Genomic DNA, 27,767 nt, shown 5'->3' with positions numbered 1-27,767 from the left:
CGGTATCGGAATTCCGATACAGCAAGTATCGGCCGATACCCGATACTTGCGGTATCGGAATGCTCAACACTACCCAGAACCCTTTTGGACCAGCCTGGAGTGAATTGAATTTGACATGTGGAGTTCCTATCTGTGTGTTGGCAGTAGAGGATCAGTAGCCCAAGGCCATTTAACCCACTGCTAACCTATTTAAAACAGGAAAAAACTGGTTGCTTGCCCACTTTGATGCCAGCTTTTTTTGCCCAGAACCCATTTGGATGAATCTAAATTAGAACCAGTCTTGTGCCCGATATCCCAATCAGTATGAATGCAGCGTTAGATTTGTGGCATGAAATCTTTTTAATCCTTTAAAAACACAGATTACCTATTCAAATCAGTGAAAAGTGTCATTTGCCCACTTTGATGCCAGCTTTTATGCCCAGAACCAATTCAGCAAGCCAGGAGCGAACTGAATTTTAAGAAGGACGACCCTTCCTGTGTGAATTCAGTGTGAGATTAGTGGTTCAAAGTCATTTAACCCATTAAAATACACCCTTGTCTACAAACTTTGATGCTCATTTTGTGCCTGCAGTATCTCATTTAAAGCTGTTTTCAATTGTTGTCACTTCCATGCACGTTACTACATTGATTTTTTAATTATAAGAACTTTTGCTAAATAAATATTTTTTTTCAAATAAGAAACTGCTGAATAAGAAACCAACTTCAGCATCATGAGTAGGACGCATGAGGCAGAGGGAGGGCGACACATGTACAAGTGCTGCACTTTCCTAACCTGGCTTCCCTCCCATCTCCTCCACCACCCACAGCACAGCCAACCCCCTCCCTGGCAGCTGTGAGAGGTGAGTGTGCTCCTCACAGGGTCTAGAGAGAAGGCTGTGCAGCCAGGGACAGGACGGACACAGGAACAAGTCAGCAGCTAACTCTGGCTGTCACCTCCATTACATACATTGTCCCTAGCAGCCCACCCCCTCCACATTGTGTCTCAGGAAAGCAATCCAGTACTCATCCACCTCCGTCCTTACAACATATAATTGTCCCGATGTGATCTGCGGATGTGAGACAGGGCAGAGTGAAGAAGTGCAGGGGATGAGAGCACAAGTCGTGTACATGGACTAGGGACAGCAGAGTGAGGAGACGGGGTGGGAGGACACAGCCACAAAGTTTCCTCACATCCCTGGAAGACACAACAGACGCCACAAAGGACAGCAGGGGTCACGCAAACACGGCATGTGCCCAGGACCCGGCGACGATGTGACCTTCCTGCCTGTGTGTGTGCCCGGGAGGAGAGACAGCAGCTAATTGCCGGAGCCCGTCCCTCATCCCCCGCCCTCAGCCGATAATCGCTGTGTATTATTCCCCATTATACCGGCACATGCGTAGTGGGCTCCGTACCGGCACCGGCTCATTCCCCTCATTTTCCAACTCTGCTATTTGTGAACTATTTTTTTTTTTATTTGCCACTGATGTATCTGCAAAATAGCAGCGACGAGTCCCAGCTCCCAGCAGCAGCAGCAGCATGTCTCGTCGAAAGCAAGCCAAGCCCCAGCAACTGAAATCGGACGAGGACATCGGCAGCGCTGAGGTGCTCACTGACAGCAACGGTGAGTGACGGGACGGGGGGCTCACCTAGTATTTGCTAAAAATGCACTTTTCTTCCCACAGGTTCACTTTTATAGTTAAAGTAGAGGAGCCCAAATACTAATTCTACAGACTAGTATTTGTAGCCGGACTTATTAAATCAAATATATATATATATATATATATATATAGTGATATCTGTAATTTATATGTAACCCCTTCTCATGTACAGCACCATGGAATCAGTAGTGCTATATAAATAAATAATAATAATATATATATATATAATGATATCTGTAATTTGTGTGTAACCCCTTCTCATGTACAGCACCATGGAATCAATAGTGCTATATAAATTAATAACAACAATAATAATATACACACACATTGGAAAGTTAAGCTTGTCATTTGCTACAAATTTGGATGAGATTATATTATATTTCTCAGTGGTTTTCTCTCGAACTGTATGACAGACCAGTCAAAGTAAAAGGAAAACCTGCTCAGTGACAAATTCAGCTCTGCTACAGCTGTACAAGACATCTCTGCTGTGCCATCATTTCAGGATGGAGAGAATAGAAGTCTTTTTAGGAGTTTGGGATGGAATATTTACTTTTTTTTTCGAGCGTTTGCACCTGCAGAACAGACAGTGGTGGCTACAGGGGGGCACAGCATCTGGTGGGCTGGTGGCATAGGTAGTGCCCTCTACAATAGGTGGAAGTGACCTCTCCTTGTAGGACTACATGGGATATAAGAGAGAGAGGGAAAGTTCCAGTGATCAGCAGGAGCTTGTACCATCCCAGTCTGTGTCCTTCCCTGCAACTACTGGGGGAATAGAGAAGGGAGGAGGAGGAGGGGGCTCTGCTGATCTTGTTTTGGGGATGGAGAAAGATCGAGGCTTGTGAAAGCCTTTCCGGAAACATCGTGCATTCTCTTGATGTCTCAGACACACACACAAGAAGAGGCGCACTCCATGCCTGCCCCTGCCCTCTCTGCTGGGGAGCTGCTCCCAGGTTCAGCCAAAGGTGAGGGGACCCCTTGGGTAGGAGGTTGTTTTGGAAGACGTATGTGGTTAAAAGGTTACAAGGGACAAGGGGAGGTGGGATTGGGTGGTCTATCCCATAGAGGACATGGGAGCTCCTGGACTTACTGTCCGAACAGTCTCAGAACACTTTCCTAAACAACCAAGCTTTCTTTCCATTTTTCCTGCCCTCGCCTTTTCATTTGGTTTATCAATTACTGGTGTTATGCTTTTATTCCTTTACTCAAGTTTTATCATTTGCTGCTAAGAATTATTTTATTTTCTCATATTTGTATTAGTTGCGAAGGAGAAGCAGCCTAGTGTAAAACTTCCTAGTCCCATCTGATGAAGTTTCCCCCGAGATGATGAGACTTTGTGGCTGGACAGAGTATGGTTTCCTAAGATGAAAAGAGATAATCTGGTGGGCTTCCTGCCTCCAAGTAGCCCTATCATGCCCACTAATGATAGAGGAGAGGTGTTGGGCAGAACAGGCCTTGCTTGGTGCGTGTCCTTTGAGGCTGCGAATCCCAGATGCTCCCTTTTATTCCGTTAAACAGAACAAACCATTGTGAGCAGCCTTCAGAAGAGTTTCCTGGATTTGGGAAGAAAGTATCTTTCTTGGAAGCTGTTTTTTATGGCTAACACCCAGTCTTATCCCTGTAGCTGTGTCACTAGAGATTAGAGAAGGAGATATGCTAAAAGAAACGCTTGCATATGGTCTGTAGATTAAGGGCAAAAGGAGGTTTTTGTCATGGAAATGTTTTTTTGTTTACTTCTTCACTTAGCATTTCTTACACTTGGTTTGTTTTGTATTGCACTCAATGACTACACGATCAAATGAATGGATTTATTTCTACGGAATGAGAAAGACAGCCTTTCCATCAAAGGGGGCTACATTGCAGCCCAGCGAAGATTTTTTTTTTTTTGAAGCTTACTTATTGAGGGGTCTGAATAGCTTCAAATCTCTTTTCAGTGAAGCTTCAAAAATTCAATTATCTATATAATTCTCCAACCGTTAACTGCAGCGCAAGACAACGCCGAAATCTACGAAAAATTCACATTTTAGACTAGAAATATGGGTATAAATTTTTACCAAAAATAAATACATTGAATAAACTTTTTGGGATTGTTGTAAAATCTTAGTACCTGGAGATCCTGTAGGTTTTTAAGAGAAGAAATATCTTATTCCATACCCAATAAAATGCTATGAGAACTTTTAAAATTCAGTATTACATATTGCATCCAGTCTATACTGTGCCAAATTAATAAAATCTGCCTAAAATTGCATTGCCAACAATTTATATAAAGCGTTAATATTCATATTTTATTTGTATACATCTCGATAGTCCCAATTAATATATGTGTCCATCTGTACATAGATGCCCCTGAAAGATATAGCGGGCATATATAGATAATATAGTAATTTATTGTCATGTATTTCACTTCTTTTAATCTTTACTTGCACAATTGTACTTGAATTAAAACCTAATATTACAATAAGCCCTGATATAATTTAATAGTTATTTAATGAAAAAAAGAAGAGAATGATATCAATTACTTGAAATGTTTAAAAAAATCTGATTTTATTTGCAATTTAATAGTTTTTTCATATATAGATCAGCAAGGATCTGCTCACATCTAAGCCCAATTTATGGTTTGCTAAATAATATGAAAGATTTGGTCATTTATTATGTGTTTGGTTGATATTGATGCCATTTTAAATTTAGGGTTTAAAACATGAAGTCAGAAATTTAGAGCAAAAATGGAGTAAAATTCTATATATTTTTCCATTACTTAGCATCTTGAAATATTTTTAATTTCTGTAATTTGATGCAATAAAGCTCAGCAATGTGAACAGCATTTTTTGTTCTGTATTTTTTTTTCTGCAAGTTATTATGAGATGAAGCCCAGCATCAGACATTAAAAGAGTTTTAGCTCGATTTCTGGTCCAGCTTGTTTCACCCACCGTTCTTGGGTTCTGACGAATGCTGAATAGCAATGAGATGCTATAGTCTTTGCCTTAAAAAAAAAAAACACAAACTTTCACACGAGTGATCGTTTGTAGATCAGTGGTGCGGTCTCACTAACTAGTGCAGAGGAGGAAAATCCATCAACTAATAAGAATTAGTTAAACAAGTTTCATATTTAGTAAAAGGAGAAATCTGACAAAACTGGGTCAGGTTCTTCGTCATACTCTGCTAATCCTCCTGTGTTCTTCCCATTGATCTCGTGACTAGTAGGATACTTCATTTTCCAGTTGAACCATTGCTATAGGGCAAAAAAAGGCCAAATATATATATATAATGCAAAATTGGTTTCAAACATCTTTTGCAGAAACACACTTATTATTAAAATATTATTTTATTTTTGTACATAATATTGAGAAGATGAAAAATAAAAATAGGTCATATTTCTATCATTCTAGAAGGCCTATTATAAAACCTAAGTCACACCACAGGTTGCAGCTATTATGTTTTATGCTGTTTCAGATTTTTGGTTGCAATAAATACCGTTGTATGATATAGAAATGTATATTTTAGCAGGTTGTGTTTGCATTTATTTCTTTAGCGCCTAATATCACCCGGTTTAAATTCTTTCAAGGCAGCCTATTTGCGTCTTATTTCTAAACATTAATGCCCTGCATACACTAGAGATTCATTTTGTTTGGTGACATTGAAAAGGTGGGACTGCATGAAGTGCCAACAGGTTTCCAATGGCTTGTCCCTGAGGGTGGGTGTTTAGAAGTGCTTTGACAAGGCTGGCTGATTTAACCTTTGCCTGTTTTGCCCTGCCAGGGGTGGCCACTAGATGTCAAGCTCATAATACAATTAGTACATCTGTGCAGTTGACCTTGGCAGCATGGTTGCTTCAGTTGTGATAAGTGTTAACACTACAATGGAGTGTTACCTACAGACCCTGCATGCTACACAGACCACTGTGTGACCATGGGCTAGGAGACGACTAGGGAAACTGGAATTCATTGGCTTCGAGCATTGCTGAATAGAATTGTATACGTAGTCAGTCATATGTTTCTGACATATCTGACTTATATATGCTAAGTGTGAATATTGGTATATTAATAATTCCACTTAATATAGCATTAGTAATACATTTACAGAGATAGATAGATATTAGAGTGTGTGTATATAATGTGTACATATATATATATATTTATGTACATGCAATACACATACACAAAAATTTATATACACATTTATATATATATATATGTATACATACTCATATATATATATACACACATACACAAATATGTATTTATACACACATATATACGCACAATATACTACATATACACATAAGTAAATTTATTTATAAACATATATACATATACACACACGTACATATATATACAATATACAAATATGTATTTACACACATACATATTTGTATATATATATATATATACACACACATGCATAACTATGTATTTGCACACACACATATATATTTGTGTATATATATATACATTTACACACACATACATATTTGTATATACATATATTTACACACACACATATATATATATATATATACACACAAATATACATTTCAATATATATCATTTTGTTATATATCTCTATAATATAGCTTTTTTAGTCTGTGAGAAACCTAAGAATAAATATCATTCTACAATTTATCTTAGTTTATAAATCCGCTTTATACCCGTCATACACACTTAGATACAAACCTAAAAGCTTTGATAGACTTATATGATTAGTTGGGATTGGCTTAACCATTTTTTGGCTTTTTTGAAAACCGTGACCCTCGTACATAGCGCGCCCCCCCCCCCACCTTTGAGTCATTTACGTGACACACTGTACTTAGTTAAAATTATTCAGAGTCTAGTTTAATACAGAGCCCGGAGCTCTATCTAATATATTGTGGTTCCCTGAAGGAATGGTCATAAGTAATAAGCTTTAAAATTAAAATATTTATTTTATAGATTATGTGACAAAGGATGAAATAGAAAGAAAAGCAGCACGTAGCATGGAATTTGTACATAAAAGATTTTTCCTTAATGTCTAAATTCAATTGAAATTACTAATTTGCTTAATCCAATAATAAAATTTTCCATCTATGATAAAACCTTTTTTTTTTTAGAAATTTGTTGTTGTTTTTTTGCTTACAATGAATTCACATTACAAAAGTTATCATTTTCAGATTTTTGGCCTGCAATGGAATAAGACATCAGATCCAAGTGAAATAAAACCACGTTCCTGCATAGTTACCCATGCTTACACGTTTCGGTGTAATCTGCATATTTGCTAATCATATTGGCGATGCCAAGCTTGTCTCCATGCGCAGTGTTTAAGTAGCTAATGGATTGCTTTCATGATTACAGAACTAAATAGAAGGGGGGAAAAAAAGACAAGAAGACATTTGGTGACTATGCCACAGGTGGCTGTTACTTAACAAATTCTTAGATTTAGGCCACTGAATAGATTAATCTAAATATGCTAGTCTATAAGATTGTGCATAGCAATAGTGCCCTCCACTGTTCACTGTCAGGTTGACAGCCATTGTGGCGCATGAAAGAGGGCAAAAATTTCTATTGAGTCTGGAATTTCAACGACATTGTTGAACACAGTAGGGGTCTCTATTTGTCTCCTCCTGTTTCACAGCTTGGGCTCTGTATGTGATAATTCATCTTCTTTTATGGGAATCACAGCCATCATAAAGAGTTAAAAAGAATTAATTTGCAAGAAAACAAAATGTTCTCAAACAGTTTCTTAGAATTCAGTAAAATGAGCCCAGCCTAAGAAATAGAATTTCCTGTATGCACCTATATACTCCGCAGATGATGCACCTAGATGCGGTTTTATGTAAGGAGGTTGTGAGGTTATCCTCAGCACATGCAGCAGGGCAGGTCGTGCTCACAAGTATTGCAGCAAAACTGAAAAATAACAGTATATGGCACTGCGGTATCTGCTGGGACATGGGCAGCAATACTATAAGCTCAGCTGGATCCAATATTTTAACTTATATTCCAACATTAATTAAAGTCGTGGTATGCCATGCTTTATATTACTTACCATGGTATAACGTACCGCCATGATGATGTGCCATGTAGTGGGGTATTATAGACAGATGTATATTGTGCCAAAGTGTAGGTAATAGTGTTCTCTGTATCTGGGGTAAAAATGAGAATATTGGCACAAAAGTTAATAATTCATCATTAAATTAAATGCAGTTTTTTTATAGAATACAATTTTTAATAAAGGTCTAATTTATATCATTAATTGGGAGCTGAAAGTTGTAAATAGGTCATCCCTAGTAATCTGCATATTACAAATCTATTATCTATCTATCTATCTATCATCTATCTCATATCTATCATCTTGCTCATATCTATCTATCTATTATCTATCATCTATCTATCTCTCATATCTATCCATTATCTATCTATCTATCTCTCTCATATCTATTATCTATGGATCTATCAACTATCTATCCATCCTTTCAATTGTCACACATTTTGCTGATGGTTGTTCATTAGTATCATTCTCATTAATGAAGCCTAGTGAAGCTTTCTATGCTCACAAGCCTGCAGCGAGGCGTACGCTGCCCTATGCGCAGTATTAGCATTCAGTTTGGTGTGCGTAGACCCAGTGCATTATCCTCTTTCCTACAAGGCATCCCTGTGTGGTCCTATTCAGTAAAAGATTTGCAACCCATTGAAGTTTCCTGTCATATATTGAAAAATTTGTTTAAAAAAAAAATGTATCTTTAAAGTGAACAATTCGCAATGTAGACCTGATATTCCTTTTTCAGCCATTATTTTGAAAGTCCATTAGGGATAGGATCAGCAATTAAATATTAAACAGGTCAGCTAAAGCACAGCGTTCTCCGGTGTGTGTGACACTTCTCACTTTCTCAAATTTTACTTAACTTAATGGAGAATAAAGGAGGCCTTAATATCTGGATTAGCCGAGCACTCCTTTACTCTTCTTAAAGTTACACATCAAATGAAATTGCAAATTCAAGTGCTCTGCAAGATGCCATTCACATGGCTGCCCTAGATCGGAGCAACGCTGCTTGCACTGAATAATGATGTGCGTGTGCTACAGATATAGATGGGCTGCTAATTAATTTTGTCATTCCAGGACTGACCTCTATAGTATATATATATATATATATATATATATTCTTTTCTATACTGTTGTAGATCAGAGGCATATTATTTATATTATTTTTTTCTAATTTCTTAAGAAGTTTGTAAGAAAATGTTTTATTTATTTGCATTTTGCTTGTTACATTTGCATCTATCTATCTTATATCTATCTGCCTGTCTATTATCTATATAGCTACTGTATCTATCTACTTTATATTTGTCTATTTATCTACTGTATCTATTATCTATCTATATATCCACTGTATCTATTATCTATATATCTACTGTATCTATCTATTTGATACTTATCTATCTATCTATCTACTGTATCTACCCACTGTATCTATTATCTATCTTATATCTACTGTATCTATATATTTTATATTTAATTATCTATCTACTGCATCTATCTGTCAAATTATCTATTATCTATCTATCTATCATCTATCTTATGTATCTATCCGATCTATCTATCATCTATCTTATGTATCTATCTATCTATCTATCTATCTATCTATCCCGTATCTATCTATCTATCTATCTATCTACCTATCTATCTATCTATCTAATCTATCTATCATTCTCTATTGTTCACATTGGGTAATTATTCCATACATAATAAGCATTTACTATCCACTTGCTTTTCCAGTTAGTGATATTGATATTTGAACAAAATAATGTCCTCAGCTGATCATATACGTGTGCACATTCATGGAGGTAATTCTGCCCACTACTGTTTCACCAGAATACATTAAAAATCAAAACAAGCCAGGCAGTGTTAATTCATCCAATTCTACAGGAAACCACTTGAAGAGAAACATGCCTCTTGTATTCTTAAACTGCTGTAAAAAAGCCAATTCTCAGTGACCGGTTCTGAACATGATAGTGTGTTTGATTAAAAAAAAAGTGCTCCACAGCTGCTGTCATGACTCCACAGAACATTACTGCATAAAGGACCCAAAAGTATAGTAAACCCAAAAGGTAGTAAAATAGTTTCCACCTTAGATATACTTGGGGGCGTTTGCAGCTGAAATTTGTGCAATTTTGAAAGTTCATCATTAATGACCATTCATTAGGAAACTATGTAGAAATATAACAACAAATATTGGATTCTAAAAAAAAAAAATACTAATTAATATATACAATTCTTTACATTTTATGAACCTGCATTTTTATCAAATTCAATCATATAGTTGGATATAAATTGAAACGTGTGCTTTAATAGCACAAATACACACACACATACATACATATTTATTAAGTACATAGAGCAAATTCTATACACAAAGTACATAGTAAAATAAATGTGAGAAATGTATAAAACAAAGTCATATCTCCAATTTAGCCTCATGAACTAAAACATAGAGCCAATATATTTAATATTTGGTAGTTTGGTACCATTTCATATTTTTCAAACGCTTATTTTAAAAAGTAATCTGAAAAGCTGATTTGCAAAATGTAATTTGTGGTTGTTATGTTGTAGTATAAATTACCTTATTATCCTAATACTACTCATTGTAAGAAAAGAAAAAAAAAAAAAAAGGGAAAATAAATGTTTTGGTCTTTTTTTCTAACAGCGACTTGATAAATCATTTTTTATAGATAGCTATTTTAGTTATGTTTGATTTATTATTTTGTAGTAATAAATATATTTATTTTGGAGCTAATATTTCAAGGCAGACATAAAATTATTTTTTTTATTTTTGGCTATAGCTGAACTGTTTGTATAATCATTTGCAATATCTTTGGAATATAAAAAGGAAAATGCAAGACAAAAAAAATACACTCACACACACACATATATATATATATATATATATACACACAGAAGCATATTTGTACAAATATATGTGAATATATACATATATTCATACATATTTGAATATATATGTGTGTATATAGGTATACATACACACATATATATATACACATACACAAATATGTATATATGCTTATGTGAATATATACATACACATATATGTATATATATGTGTATACAGATACACACATATATATATATATATATATATATATACACATACACACATGCATATATATTTATATACACATGCAAACATTTTTACACATATGTTTATATATTACACAGACACATACTTAAATATATATATATATAATATATACATACACATGTGTGTATATATATATATATGTATATATATATATTTATTTAAACTATATATATATATATATTCACTGCTAAATTAACAATAGCACTAAAGGTCCCTAACATTTGTAAGCATTTTATATACTGGTAGTTTATAGTAGATTTGTGCACAATACTATTTTTCTTGTGTGCTTACAGTGTAGGTCTCTTTCGTCCATCTCTGCCTCTCAGCATTCTGACTATTACTGACTGTCCTGTAAGGCAGAAATAAAAGCATATGTGTCCAATATGCAGAGAAGCAATCTGCAGGTCCTAAGCAATGGGTGTGCATTCCTACCCAGCAGCTTTTCGAATCCTAGAAATGCTTTTTTATATGTTCATTTCTCATTCCAGCACAGCTATTTATTTGATCAGGTGTGAATTAGAATTCTGTTCATTAAACATGCTTGTTATTCAGCACAAGAGGGTAACGCAAGTCAGAGGAAGTGACTGCCTACAACAGTAATTAAACATGTGTAACCAATTAGTGGGTTTTCTACAATGGCGCAAGCATATAATTTACAGAGCCTTTCTATAAGAATAGATGAAAATAGGTACAAAACCGTGTGTCTGACTGCGGCATACTTATGTTTAAACATGTCAGCAGAAATGGAGTTTAAATATGTAATTCTTAGTTTGTTCACAGATCTGTGATCTCGATGCTGGGTCGAAATAACATGTAATTTTAGTTTCCTGCTAACGAAATATGGCATTTGACAGCATCAATTATTTTTGTAGAGGACTAGCAGTTAACTGTCAGGTATTATTTATTTTTTTCTGGCGTAAATACAGTTCACGTCAAGTGTTTAGCATCTATCCATTTACAGCTTGGGAACTCAGAGATATATATATATATATATATATATATATATATATATATATATAATTTTTTTCTTAAACTAACAATATGTCTTGAAAAGTTCTTAGTGCTTAGGCCGAAGGTTAACGTAATTAAGATCTTATAGGTTTGCAACAGAGCCCAACCAGATCTACTAAGAGTTACCCAACTTACATGATAGGTAGTTTATTAATATTTATATGAGAAGCAGTTGATTAAGAAGTATCTTTAAATATAAGTGTATTTCAATTATACATAGAGTTGTACAGATGAATAAGGATTTAATACGTCTCCGCCATGAAAAGGACAAAACAGATAAATAGTCAAAGACTGTCTGTATAACAGGGGTTCTGCTCGATGTCAGGCACTGCTTCAACTTTGAAAGGTTACAGATTAGTTTAGCAATGTTAACTGAACTGGCAAAGGCATCTATAATTTTTCTGGAAATTAGGAAGCTTGATGCTAAAGGGGAATCCTAATGAGTCCATCAAAAGCTTGATTTGTACCCAACAGACAAGGTTGCTGTGAATTGTATGAAAATATTGGAAATCAATGGCTTCTATGGAATTTCATTAAGAAGCAGTATCCACAATTGATAGAGCTTCATAATTTGATGGATTGCGCAAAGAAAAATATTAGCTAGGTAAAAAGAGTCATAGAAAATTGTTGAAGTGGGGTAATTTGTACAAAATAAAAAATATTGATTTTACTCGTGCAAAATTTTCAAATGTAGAACACTTTATCTTTCAGCCTAATAGCTTATGCAGTCTTTTCATTTGCTTTTAGCAGTACCTGGGGAAGGACCAGATGATGGGGATAGCGGGAATGAAAGCCGAAGTGGAAGTGAGGAGACCAATGTTTGTGAAAAATGCTGTGCTGAATTCTTCAAATGGACTGACTTCTTAGAGCACAAGAAAACCTGCACTAAAAACCCTCTTGTGCTGATTGTAAATGATGATGTAGCAGCACCAGCCTCAGAAGAGTTTCCCGAGCCATCTCCTGCAAGCTCTTCAAGTGATCACGCAGAGAGCGAAACTGCAGAGGAAGCTGTCCCGGTAGAAAATAATGAAACTTGTGATCTAAAAGAAACAGAAAAGGAAGAGGAACCCATGGAGGTTGAAACCACTGAAGAAAAAATTTTTCCAAATCAAGAAGCCTCAAACACTTCTACTCCTCTACCTCAGATACCTGATCCATCTTCCATGACTAATTACAACATGCCAAACACTAATGTTACATTAGAGACTCTTCAAAGTACAAAAGTGGCAGTTGCCCAGTTTTCACAGAGTGCACGGTGCATAGGTGGTACAGGTGCTGCCACTGCAGCTACAGCTATGGCAATTCCAATGATTCTAGAACAATTGATGGCACTACAACAGCAGCAGATCCACCAACTGCAACTCATTGAACAAATACGCAGTCAGGTCGCACTGATGAATCGCCAAGCACTACGTCCTCCATTGACTCCTTCAGTTGCAACACAAAATCCTCCAATTCCAACACCCAGTCAGCTGCAAAGCTTTACTTCACATCCAAGCCTTCAGTTAACACCGGTAGTCACAGCTACCATTGTGGGATCAGTATCTAGCAACCAACCATCATCATTTGAAAATCCACAACACACATCACAACCTGCCTCTGGGGCAAGTACCCCAAATATCCCATGTTCTGTCTCTGGTCCACCAACAGAAACAAGCACATTAACAAATGCTAAACCAACATCAGTAACTCCAAGTCCTGTGCCCAATACAACCATCAGTACTACTTATCCTCAGAGCTCATCTACTCCTCCTTCAATTGGACATGGAAATATCCTCACCTCACCTTCTAGTTTGCCAAGCCCACTTCTACCTCAAAGTTCTTCAAATAGTGTGATCTTCCCCAACCCATTAGCAAGCATAGCTGCAACTGCTAACGCATTAGATCCCCTTTCTGCACTTATGAAACATCGTAAGGGAAAGCCACCGAATGTATCAGTGTTTGAGACCAAGTCTACTTCTGAAGACCCATTTTTTAAACATAAATGCAGATTTTGTGCCAAGGTTTTTGGAAGTGATAGTGCTTTACAGATCCATTTGCGCTCTCATACAGGTGAAAGGCCTTTTAAGTGTAATATATGTGGAAATCGATTTTCCACAAAAGGCAATTTGAAAGTTCATTTTCAAAGGCATAAAGAAAAGTATCCCCATATTCAGATGAATCCATATCCTGTTCCAGAATATCTAGACAATGTTCCAACTAGTTCTGGAATACCATATGGGATGTCTCTTCCTCCTGAAAAGCCAGTAACCACATGGTTAGATAGCAAGCCAGTATTACCAACAATACCAACATCTATTGGGTTGCAACTCCCCCCCACAATACCAGGTATTAACAGCTATGGTGATTCCCCTTGCATTACCCCAATAAATAGATCACCTCAAAGGCCATCTCCTGCATCAAGCGAATGCAACTCTTTGTCTCCAGGCATAAATCATAATGAAGCATCCATGGTAACATCAGCAGAATCTCCGCAATCTACTCAGACAGTCACAACTGCTGTCCCAAAACCAGAACCCATTGCCCTTCCTCCTACCATTGTAAGAACAGCAGAACAACCTGTGAGTGGACAGATATCCTCTCCTGTGACAACATCTAATCCCACGTTAACAGATTCCAGTATATCAACAAGCCTCCCAAATCAAGTGCTTCCATCTATGCCTGACCCCTTCAAAGCAAAATTTCCATTTGGTGGTCTTCTAGAGTCTATGCAAACATCAGAAACATCAAAACTGCAACAACTAGTTGAGAACATTGATAAAAAAATGACAGATCCAAATCAATGTGTCATTTGTCACCGAGTGCTTAGTTGTCAGAGTGCTCTTAAGATGCATTACAGAACCCATACAGGAGAGAGACCATTTAAATGCAAAATTTGTGGACGTGCTTTTACTACTAAGGGAAACTTGAAAACTCATTTTGGTGTTCATCGGGCAAAACCTCCATTAAGAGTTCAACATTCATGTCCAATTTGTCAGAAAAAGTTTACTAATGCTGTTGTGCTGCAGCAACATATCCGTATGCATATGGGTGGACAGATTCCAAATACTCCTTTACCTGAGGGCTTCCAAGATGCAATGGACTCTGAGCTTTCATATGATGAAAAGAATTTTGAAACTCTGAGTAATTATGATGAGGATTTTGATGATAATTCTATGGATGATGATCTAGACATGAAAGATACAAATGACCCTTCAAAGCCACTGATACCATACACTGAGTCATCACCTTCTTCACCTCCCACTGTTATTTCAAGTATTGCTGCTTTAGAAAATCAGATGAAAATGATGGACTCTGTTATGAATGCACAGCAATTTATTGGTTTAAAAACCTTAGAAAATGGATCGGGGGAAAGTGATCACTTAAGTAATGATTCTTCATCGGCTGCAGGGGATCTTGAGAGCCAAAGTGCAGGCAGTCCTGCAATGTCTGAGACCTCTTCATCAATGCAGGTTTTGTCACCTGCACATAGTCATAGCGAAAGCATCAGATCAAAATCTCCCCATGTAGTTAATCAAGAGGAGCCACCCGAACTACAGCTTAAGACAGAAAAGCCTGACAGCCCCTTGCCTGCCCCAGAAATTGAAGGTGCACTGGATCTGACATCCACAAATCCTGTGAGACCAATCATCAAAGAAGAGGCCCCTTTTAGCCTGCTGTTCCTGAGCAGAGAACGTGGTAAGTTTCAAAGTACTGTTTGTAATATCTGTGGCAAGCCTTTTGCTTGCAAAAGTGCATTGGAAATTCACTACCGCAGCCATACTAAAGAACGGCCTTTTATTTGTACAGTCTGCAATCGTGGGTGTTCCACTATGGGTAATTTAAAACAACACTTACTGACACACAAATTGAAAGAGCTCCCATCTCAGTTATTTGAACCCAACTTTACTCTAGGTCCCAGCCAAACTACTACTAGCCTGGTCACCAGCACAGCGCCTGCCATGATCAAAATGGAAGTGAATGGTCACACCAAGCCGATCTCATTGGGTGAAGGTCCTCACCTTCCAGCTGGAATCCAGGTTCCTGCTGCACCACAGACAGCGATGAGTCCAGGCATCACTCCTATGCTGGCACCCCCTCCACGACGAACTCCCAAGCAACACAACTGTCACTCGTGTGGGAAGACCTTCTCTTCAGCAAGTGCACTACAGATACATGAACGTACTCATACTGGTGAAAAGCCATTTGGTTGCACAATCTGTGGTAGAGCATTTACCACAAAAGGGAATCTTAAGGTAAGGTGATATCTCTCCAGTCATACAAAAGAAAAAGGATTTGGGGAAAAGAGCTGTCAGTCAAATACATTTACTAAGTTTTATGATTTTGTATAGACTGAAATGTCATTGTCATTTCATAAAGCAAATGACATAACATGTTCTAAAGGCTGCCAAGAAATAAAAGGCATAGTTGTGCCCAAATGCTTTGAACGTATGAGAACTCTGTATGCACACGCTGCAGATGAGCCCTTGAACGAACATTAATATAGTCCATACACCATATGCAGCTGCAATTTCAATTTAGTTTAGTAAACTTTGCAGTTTACTAGGGCCCTGTGAATATATTCACACTCTCTATGAAATTTATACCTTCCAAACAAGTAGGTGAAACAGTTAAATCTTAATGATATAAAATACAACAGTTTTGTTATGACAATGACTTAAATCCTCAAGCCCTTAATATCTATAAAATTCTGCTTGTAGCAAGACACCCCAGAGGCATATTTACCACATGTATTACATTCCTAATCGGGAGCGCATTATAGTGGATACTTCTAGGACTGATGCTTTTTATCACTGATTATGTCTCTTTCTGGCGATAGTTGACTTTCTCAACAAATGATAATTTGTCACAGAATAAGAAAGAAAAATCATCACAGACTTTTTGATTTTTAACTATGGAAATTAAAATTATGATTATGGAACAACCTAAAATTTGTATCACTGATCCAAGAGGAAGCGCCATGGAATAAATGGCGCTATAATAATAAATAATAATAATAATATGAAAATAAAATACTATATGTTACTACCAAATATGACTATATAGTGAAAAGATTTTCTTTCTTACACTGACTTTTTTAATACTAAGTTTGCTATGTGTATTTGATATCTTTTTATATTGTAACTGCAGATCAGAGTAACATTTTCTTTCCTGTTCAGCAGCATCATTTTGGATTGTTTTTGACTGTGCGCTGTTGTTTGTGGGACTGAACCTTTTTTCTTTTTTGATCATTCTGAGAACAATGTCTACAATGTTAATTGATTAGGTAGACAAAATGTGCTACTTTATTGTGAGAGTCAAATTGTAGGCCTTTTCAAAAAATATTATTAATGTGGTTTTTTTAACTGTATAGAATCATTATGCAGTTTGGACTCCCCCATTAGGAATAATTGGCAAATGTAATCTCCCCTAGAGTGTGAAATTTTGACATTCCGTGAGCACCTACTTGACTGGATCTGTTGCCCTCTTTTTAATGGATATTTAGTTCAAAACATTTTTTTAAAAGTGAGCATGCAAAATTTGAAAAGTATTTTTGTGTATGAATAATGACATAACAAAAAAAACAAAAATGTGGTGTCTTGATATAGGGAGGAATATGAAACGAGTAGAAAATGTTTTTTTTCTGAGTGGCCCTTAATTTTCTTATTGTTTTTTTTTATTTGACCACTTAAAAAGTGTAAAAACATAATACGCAACTATTGCAGACGAAAAGGTCTTAAATATGTATCTAGTCGATAGATGACAAAATGTTAAAATATTATTCTTACCATTGGAGAATAAAATATTTATGGGATTTAGATATACAGAGTTCATCACCGATGCCAACTCCCTCTAGGTATAAGGCAGGTTTCCTCAGCCATCTGGATATTGAACAAGCCATTGCGTGATTTAGTTTATTATTCTGGAGGTTTTGAAGAGAGTATTTTTCTTTTTTACATGAAATGATCTTTGTTTGTGCTGCCTGCTACTGTATGTTTTCTCGTCTCACAATTTACCTACATAGAGGAGGAATGCTTGCGGTAGACATAGTTATGGTTGGCCCTGCTATTTTGTGCACCTGCAATCTGTAATTGCAGACCTCATGGAGGCATATAGAAGAATTGCCAGGACTATTTTTATAACCCAAAATAAAAATATAATATGAAAAACCAAAACCAAAGGCATTGAAAGAATTTAATTAGGAGAATTATAAAACTAACTTTTAAAGTTCAGAATTAGCATTGTCAGGCACAGATATCACCTCGTAATTTTACATTTATTAGCGGTTGTGGTATATTTTTGTGTTTTTCTTTCATAGGCATTTTTTTTCTTCTAAGATATCCTAAATGTGCTAGCATCTCATAGTGGTATTCATAATGACTATTGTTTGTTTTACCTATTAACCATTTTATTTTTTTCTATGTGACTTTGTGTAACACGAATGAACTAAAACCTATATATTTTGTTTTATTTTTGTGTCTTCTCTACTCGCAGGTCCATATGGGGACTCACATGTGGAATAATGCTCCTGCAAGACGTGGTCGTAGACTTTCTGTGGAAAACCCCATGGCTTTGTTAGGAGGTGATGCACTGAAGTTTTCTGAAATGTTTCAGAAAGATTTAGCAGCTCGAGCAATGAATGTCGACCCTAGTTTTTGGAATCAGTACGCTGCTGCTATCACAAATGGGCTGGCAATGAAAAACAATGAAATTTCTGTTATACAGAACGGAGGCATTCCCCAGCTCCCGGTCAGTTTAGGTGGAAGCGCTCTTCCTCCTTTAAGCAACATGTCCAGTGGGATGGACCGAACACGTACTGGTAGCAGCCCCCCTATCATTAGTATGGACAAAGTGGGCTCTGATTCTATTGTAAATCGACCGTTCACAAGGTTTATTGAGGAAACCAAGGAAATTGGCATAAACTGAGTGCAATTGAAAACACAAACACAAGACTCCTCTCCTCAAGTGTTGTACTATTTGTTGTACAGGTTTTTGAACTTATCACAGTGACCTAACCCATATTCCTACTGCCCCTTTTCCCATAGCAGAAATGACTGATGGATGCTGCAGAGATGTATTTTCGAGATTGTGCATGGTACTTTCAGCAGTTAAACTGACTGGAATGGACTATACCCTCTTTAAACATTAATCAAAGTTCATTGAATAAGTGGATACGGGCGCCCAAATCCTGTTTGTGTTTGTTATAAAATGATTCAACTTCTGTACAAAAAAAAAATGACTTCTATGTCCAAAACAATAGCTGGCTTTGTTCAAATTAGATATCAACCGGAAGTCTGCTTGTAAGGATTCTAATACAGTACTAAATAATCCGACTTTAGTATTCCCAAATGCCATGTATTATTACAGTAGCCTCATCTGTAATATTTATAATAACAAAATGCGGGTAACCCCAGCCCCCCCAAAAAAAGCCCAATTCTTCAGTGATATATTGTACAGCCAGGTACATCTGAATTTGTGACCTTTTCTTTGCTGTACTTCAGTGACGTTTACTCCAATGCAGGCAACATTGTGACATTTTATTTGGACGATAGCATGCTATACATGTGCGAGTATCTGTCTGTATCAAATCCTTTTATTTAATTATTTGTAGCTGCTACGTGGAACAGTCATTCAACTTAAAAGAGAAAATGTATGGAGAAATAGTTTGCTGGTTGGAAAGCCGTTCACAGTCAAAACTTTTTCACTCTAAAGTATTCACAACATAGGAAGCTGTGAATAAAAAATGTTAACTTCACTGTACAATAAAAGGTAATGTTTGTATATTGTGCTCGCAAACTCTTATTTATATTGTTGCACTTTTGGTATTTTGTACTTAGGGGAATTTGTTGATAATATGAAAAAAAGTGACCAAATATGTGAAGGAATGTTTTTTTGGGGGTCAAAGTCACATATGGTAAAAGAAAAAGAAATTAAATAATGGTTTGTCAATTGTTACTTTCTGTAGAAAAAAAAACACATCAAAGCACCTATGAAATATCCAGAACAGAAAAGAGAATTTTCTCTCGAATAATTTCACATCTTTATTTCTGTTTCTCCCTATAATGTGGCATCAATAAAGAGAAAATGAATTGTTAATAATCGGAATACTTATTCTCAAAGTTTACATTTATTTATGTATTTATTTATTTTTTTTCCCCACTTTATTATTGGTTTGGTGAAATGGTCAACTTTGTATATTAAGAAAAAGAAAGAGATACATAAATAAAGAATAAGCGCTATGGAGGTCCTATGCCATTATATATGCACACAATCAGTATTGAGGGGCTAGCAAGCACTTTGTATTATACTGTATATATGTTGCATAGAATTTGAGGGATCCTAGTCTAATAAAAGCCTCTTATATACTGTTTAGTTTACTCGTGAGACCCCTGCAATTCCAGGTTATTTATTGGCTTTTTAGTACAAAACATTTCAGCGTAAACCAATAAAAAATGTGTCACTTTATAGTCAAGAACGGAGAAACATTTGCAGACACGAAAATTCTATTTTTTAATGTCAAAAAAAGACTTTTAGAAACAGTAAATTATACTTACAACAATGTTTCATTCTTTCTTTCTTTGTCATTTTTGTGAGATGCTTTGCTTACCTTCAATTGTGGGATACGAGAAGGGTATACAAAGTTGGAACAGTTCACAATCATATTGGCATCTTGAGTGGTTAGACCTTGGTTTTACTCCCTGTGTGACATATTGAGTGATGGAAAAAAGCAACATAAAGAAAATATATTTTCGTACTGCAGTAAGATTCAGAGGTAATAAACTGCTTGAAACAGGAACCTGAAAATTATGATTGTGGAACTTTTTTTTTTTTTTTTACATTTTCTGTGTTGATGACTTAAAATAAGTCCTGATCCTATGTGTGGGATCTTCTCTGTGGAAATGAATAAAATGCTAGAAGGAATTATGTGGCCGGTCTAGGAGATAAGGGCTAGAATAATGGACAATGTAACTTCATACATACAATGCAGCTCCCTTTTAGGGATTTAAGTTTCTAAGTTTTATCTTCTGTAGCGGGAAGAGTGTATGAGATGTGGAAATTTAATTTCTTGTTAAAATAAGAACCAAAATAATTTTAGCTGTAGGTTTAATTGGCAAAATAAATATTACAGCCAATCAAATTCCACATTTTTTTTTACAGTCATATGAGTTGAAATAAGACCTAGGTCCATCAAGTTCAACCTTTCTCCACCAATTACAAATTATTGTCACTAAATTATTGATTAATATATTAATTACATTTATTATATAACTTAATGCGTCTTCATGTATAACAAAATAATACTATATTTATGGATGCAAGTGTATATTCTTATACATATCCTAAGCCTATATATTTATTTTTATGGATTCAGCTATACATAGCTTTTATACAGGCATGTAACAACATTAGTAAGATAAAACATAACCAATAATGGATTTATACTCTAAAAGACTGCCTATTTGCCTAGATCAATCCCATTCCCAGAGAAGGTTACTAGTGGCAATTTTTTAATTCTACCATACAGTATATTACAAATACCGGCCATCTGCGAAAGTCATCCACCGTGAAGACCAATTTTCACTTGAATTTTGGGTAGTCGAGAGGATTTACTGTTTTAAGTACTTGAACAAGAAAGAAATACAACAAATTACAATGCATGTAACTTCAAGTATGTTAATATGGCACTAGGGTGGTTAGTTCGGATGAAAGTGTTAATAATATATGCACTAGTACAGCTTACACTGGCTCATATAAAAGCAGGACAGAAGGAAAAGTAACTTTTAATTTCACTTTTTTTATCTGAAATATTAACATTAATAATAATTATCTTTATTTTTATATAGCGCTAACATATTCCACAGCGCTTTACAGTTTGCACACATTATCATCGCTGTCCCCGATGGGGCTCACACTCTAAATTCCCTATCAGCATGTCTTTGGAATGTGGGAGGAAACCGGAGTACCCGGAGGAAACCCACGGGGAGAACATACAAACTCTTTGCAGATGTTGTCCTTGGGATTCGAACCCAGGACTCCAACGCTGCAGTGCTATCCACTGAGCCACTGTGCTGTCCAATACATTGTAAATACATTGAAATACATTGAAAAAAAAAATCTAAACCACATAGGCCGACGTAGAAGCGTAATCTACAATGGATACACTCTACTATTTATTTACTATGGATTTATTAGGGCTTGTTCACACAGGGTGTTTTTGTAGCGTGATTTTCCATAAGAAAAATGTTGAAAAATGCAGGTATTGGCAGGAGAAATGCTGCTTGTATTATGTGCGTTTTTCGGGCTTTTTTGATGAGTTTTGTGTTTTCTAGGCGTTTATCTGAATGAGTGAAAATCACTGAAAAAAAATCTGAAAAAATTGAGATGCTACAAATCTGAAAAGCATATTGATAGTTTAAAAATGCAGCACGTGGACGACATTTTTAGGAATTACATGCATTATGCAGAGACTGTAAAAAAATTTTTTTTTTAGCATGAAAAGCACACAGACAAAAATGTTGCAAATACTCAACATGTGAACAAGACTTTTGTGGCATTTTACTATGGGGTTGCTAATCATATGAAACTTGAAAGGCATTTCTAGAATTTTTTTGCAATGCAGTGATCTACGTATTTCAGCTCAGTTAGTTTCTCCCTTTTTCTCAATATCCAGCTACAAATTATTCCATTTTCCATTTTATTACAGGCCCCAATAATCCTCAGTGCTGAGTGATGTTATATATGAAGCTCACACTGGAAGTAGTGATAGTGGCATACGTCCAGGCCTTAAAAAGAAAAGCTCCATAATAATGATAACCGTGAAAATTACAGTGTTATCATATTATCCCCTTAATATAAAAAATATCAAGTAATGTTATTTTTACCGGGTGGGAGTATAGTTTATTGTTTTTAAAACACCTAGTGGGCAATTTTTTTTTCTAGTTATGATACCTATTAATTAAGTTTTTATTTTGTGTACAAATATGGATAGGTTTCAGCTAGCCTACTAAAAAAAATGTGGTATTAATTTGCTATTTAGATTTGGTAAAATTATTTTTAATGTGAAAAAAAAACACAGCTTAATATCATTAGTCCAGAAGTCTAGTGACATTAAAAAACATATAAAACACTAATTTACAAAAATATTTTCTCAGTTTCCTGCCTCTTTTTCAGAAAGATTATATAAGCTTTTTAACATTAGCAGCAGTTTTAAAGAAATGTTTGTGCAGCCTTGAAAAGCTCAAGCAAATGTCATAAAGTGAAATATTTTACGTTTCCAAAATTATCACTACCTTCATATAAAAAAATACTCTCAAGTTCCATCCACAAATATATCTAATATACGTATAAAACTTAAGTGTGTGTATGTATGTATGTATGTATGTGTGTGTGTGTGTATGTCCAGGATTGGCATCCGCACCGTCGCAGCTACAACCACAAAATTTGGCACAGTCACACGTCTGGACCCCGAGAGTGTCCTAAGCTATGTTGTGAGATGAAATTTTAAGCCCGCATGTTCCAATTCACCAAACAATTTTGCCCCTATCTACATAATGGGGAAAAAGTGTGTGTGTATCAAGCCCCTCATTATGATGTCATAATGGTTGCCATGGCGACGCTGATGTCATCATAGGTTGCAAGCCCCGCCGCTCATTATGATGTCATAATGGTTGACTATGGGATGGAGGATGTGTGATGGGTATATGGGCACTGGACTATGGGATGGAGGATATGTATGATGGGTATATGGGCACGGGACTATGGGATGGAGGATATGTATGATGGGTATATGGGCATGGGACTATGAGATGAAGGATGTGTGATGGGTATATGGGCACTCGACTATGGGAAGGCGAATATGTATGATGGGTATATGGGCATGGGACTATGGGATGGAGAATATGTATGATGGGTATATGGGCATGGGACTATGGGATTGAGGATGTGTGATGGGTATATGGGCACTCGACTATGGGATGGAGGATATGTATGATGGGTATATGGGCATGGGCCTATGGGATCATGGATATGTATGATGGGTATATTGGCACGGGACTATGGGATGGAGGATGTGTGATGGGTATATGGGCACTGGACTATGGTTAGTTATAACAAATTATAATTATCCTCCATCCCATAGTCCCGTGCCCATATAACCATCATACATATCCACCATCCCATAGGCCCATGCCCATATACCCATCATACATATCCTCCATCCCATAGTCCCATGCCCATATACCCATCATACATATTCGTCATCCCATAGTCGAGTGCCCATATACCCATCACACATCCTTCATCTCATAGTCCCATGCCCATATACCCATCATACATATCCTCCATCCCATAGTCCCGTGCACATATACCCATCATGCATATCCGCCATCCCATAGTCCCGTGCCCATATACCTGTCATACATATCCTCCATCCCATAGTCCAGTGCCCATATACCCATCACACATCCTCCATCCCATAGTCCCGTGCCCATATACCCATCATACATATCCTCCATCCCATAGTCCAGTGCCCATATACCCATCACACATTCTCCATCCCATAGTCCCGTGCCCATATACCCATCATACATATCCACGATCCCATGGTCCCATGCCCATATACCCATCATACATTATTCGCCATCCCATAGTCGAGTGCCCATATACCCATCACACATCCTTAATCTCATAGTCCCATGCCCATATACCCATCATACATATCCTCCATCCCATAGTCCCGTGCCCATATACCCATCATACATATCCGCCATCCCATAGTCCCTTGCCCATATACCCGTCATACATATCCTCCATCCCATAGTCCAGTACCCATATACCCATCACACATCCTCCATCCCATAGTCCCGTGCCCATATACCCGTCATAGATATCCTCCATCCCATAGTCCAGTGCCCATATACCCATCACACATCCTCCATCCCATAGTCAACCATTATGACATCATAATGAGCGGCGGGGCTTGCAACCTATGATGACATCAGTGTCGCCATGGCAACCATTATGACATCATAATGAGGGGCGGGGCTTGATATGCACACACTTTTTCCCCATTATGTAGATAGGGGCAAAATTGTTTGGTGAATTGGAACGTGCGGGGTTAAAATTTCACCTCACAACACAGCTTAGGACACTCTTGGGGTCCAGACGTGTGACTGCCTAATTTTGTGGCTGTAGCTGCGACGGTGTGGATGCCAATCCCGGACATACACACACACATACACACATACATAGATGCACACACTTGAGCTTTATATATTAGATATATATATATATATATATATTTCTTTAAACTACATATATACTGCAGCTGCTTTGTACAAAAAAATACAGATATTGAGTAATAATAATATTCATAATTGCAATTATTACGATTCACACAGTGATAAAGAGCTCATTTTTAATTTTTAGAATACTAGACAGTATTGCATGAAAAAATAAATCAAGAAAGTTGAAAATGGTAAAAAAAATAAAATATACACCAATTCACAAAAAGATATAGCAAAAATCAAAAATAACATATAACAAATTAATTTAATATTATAGTTTTTTTTATAATAACATGATCTCTGCAGCTTAGCAAACATTATGAGTACATCTACAATGAAGAAAAAAAAATCTATTGGAAGAATGTGAGTTTGATTTTTATTTTATCAATTTTGCATTCTATCCTCTATGACCCACTATTTAATTACCTATTTCACATAGTGAGTTATTTTTTGGTCAGTGGAAAGCCCAAAATAATAACCTGTACAATGCAATTCTGCAAAAATTGGTGATAAGATGAAATGTTCATTTTTATTTGCACATAGCTAGCTACACAGTAATGTCATCTGTGTCCTATATGTGAATTTCATATTAATACTGCGCATATTCCAGTTGCCAAGTGTAAAGCATTGACATCGCTGCCAATAGTTAACCCCATACAATAAGCATAGGAGCAATACTTCCTTCTATCAGTCTTCTTGAATATCAAAAGTAAAAAAAATGTACAATAAAAGAAAATAGAAAGTGAAATTAATGTAATTACAAATTCCATAGTAACACAGTTAAGATTCATAATAAAATAAGGAAAACATTTTCCTTATTATGCTCCGTTTACCAATGTAAGACACTAGCAAATATGACTTACAATAATTTGTTTATAAAAAAAGGTAATAATTGAGGCCAAGGTCACATTCTATTTTCCACTTTTTCCGACCGCATTATTTGCTGTAGTACTAAAAATGCATTTAGTAAAATAAATCATTAAATGCACAGATTATAATAGGAATAAAAGTCACAGTTTCGGAGGGTTAAAGCTATGAGCTTTCTTATGTATCATGTTTTTGTGGTGATTAGTCACACATAACTTTGATACAATAATAATAGTTTTCTATAGAAGGGAATGTACATAGAACGCTTCTTGGATAATAACTGTGTTCTCTAATCGCTGCACAATGTGTGACACAATACAACGTGTCCTATATCGGTTCCTATCATTGCTATCAATGAAAGTTTCTGTGTCCAGGAAAAGGATCCTCAGCTTGTGACTCTACCTATTAGCTTGCAGTCGTGCTGCCTTATCTTCGCGAAAATTGTGATAGTACAATGGAAGGATAATGTCACAGGAACCTTAAAGGATTAGTCTTATGACCCAGCATTTATCCCATAGATCCCAAACATACAATGTACAAATGTTGTAGAATGTGCGCTTAACATCTTCAGAACTGAAGGTGACAAAAAATGCCCAAAAATGCTTCGTAGTCATAAATTGAATGTAACCAGAAGACCTCAATATACTGTATACCATCAGAATCATCAATTGTTCATTGACAGATCTTGATCACAAAGGCAGATAAGAGCCCTGCTAAACTTGAGCCTGTAAAATGTGGTGTTAGGTACCATATAGTAGTCTTATTGATTACTTTTGAAAGAATGTTAAAAATAACAATTTCAATTCATTTGTGCTTACATAAAACAATAAAAAGATAGCCAATACTTAAAGCAGCTCAATGTACGTAAAAATGAAATGTATAATGTCAGAGAGAAAATTCCTGCTATTGTTCTATGGTCAGTCCAAGGTCAGCATTGCCACTCAGCAATGTTGGGGAGAAGCCAAGAACTGCAATGGTGAGGTCCTCATCACTTCTTAATACATTATTTTTTATCAGAAAAGCCTTTGGCTCCATGTCCTGTGATTCGTTACATAGGCCATAGGCCTCATTACACCTATAACATTGAAGATAAGTTATTTTTGGGGCAACCATAGTGCAAAGTGCACTTTGTGATGTTGTTTTGTTCCAAAGGCGCCATAAGGAAACTTATGCAGAAGGCTTGGACAGCAGTCTACTGTGATGTTCATGACTATCTTGTTGTAGGCAGAGGGTCTATTCCATCAAGCCCATTTCCTGCCAGCAACTAGTGATGAGCGAGTATGCTCGCTACTCAAGATTTTGAAGCATGCTTGGGTGGTCTCTGAGTATTTTAGGTGTGCTTGGAGATTCAGTTTGTGTCGATGCAGCTGCATGATTTGCGGCTGCTAGACAGCCTGAACACAAGCAGGGATTGCCTGTTTGCTAGCACCCACATGTATTCAGCCGCAAATCATGCAGCTGAGCTGACACAAACTAAATCTCCGAGCACTCCCAAAATACTCGGAGATCACCTGAGCATACTCAGAAATCTCGAGTAACGAGTATACTCGCTCATCACTACCAGCAACATATATATACAGTGGGGAAAAAAAGTATTTAGTCAGTCAGCAATAGTGCAAGTTCCACCACTTAAAAAGATGAGAGGCGTCTGTAATTTACATCATAGGTAGACCTCAACTATGGGAGACAAACTGAGAAAAAAAAATCCAGAAAATCACATTGTCTGGTTTTTTTTCATTTTATTTGCATATTATGGTGGAAAATAAGTATTTGGTCAGAAACAAGCAATCAAGATTTCTGGCTCTCACAGACCTGTAACTTCTTCTTTAAGAGTCTCCTCTTTCCTCCACTCATTACCTGTAGTA

The 27,767-nt window shown here is 36.4% G+C and overlaps 1 protein-coding gene across 4 annotated transcripts; it reads left to right on the top strand.

Annotated features, from left to right (window-relative positions):
* The first annotated feature begins 883 nt into the window (after positions 1 to 883).
* Positions 884 to 20,546, top strand: SALL3 (spalt like transcription factor 3). 4 transcript variants are annotated; one of them, XM_073566419.1, is made up of 4 exons: positions 884 to 1,601; positions 12,521 to 15,448; positions 15,665 to 16,005; positions 18,245 to 20,546. In XM_073566419.1, the coding sequence occupies exons 1-4, from the start codon at positions 1,517 to 1,519 to the stop codon at positions 18,674 to 18,676; spliced, it is 3,786 nt and encodes a 1,261-aa protein (XP_073422520.1). In that variant the 5' UTR covers positions 884 to 1,516; the 3' UTR covers positions 18,677 to 20,546. The 4 variants fall into 4 exon arrangements, with proteins under 4 accessions (XP_073422520.1, XP_073422519.1, XP_073422522.1 ...); XM_073566418.1 differs by having other exon boundaries at positions 12,518 to 15,448; XM_073566416.1 differs by lacking the exon at positions 884 to 1,601 and adding an exon at positions 2,328 to 2,600 and having other exon boundaries at positions 12,518 to 15,448.
* Positions 20,547 to 27,767: the final 7,221 nt, after the last annotated feature.

The sequence above is a fragment of the Dendrobates tinctorius genome, unplaced genomic scaffold, assembly GCF_039654945.1.
Source record: "Dendrobates tinctorius isolate UK_male_01 unplaced genomic scaffold, ASM3965494v1 ptg000004l, whole genome shotgun sequence".
In the NCBI taxonomy this organism is placed as follows: domain Eukaryota; kingdom Metazoa; phylum Chordata; class Amphibia; order Anura; family Dendrobatidae; genus Dendrobates; species Dendrobates tinctorius.
Note: the sequence above shows the minus strand (reverse complement) of the source record. Positions and strands in the feature narration are given on the sequence as shown.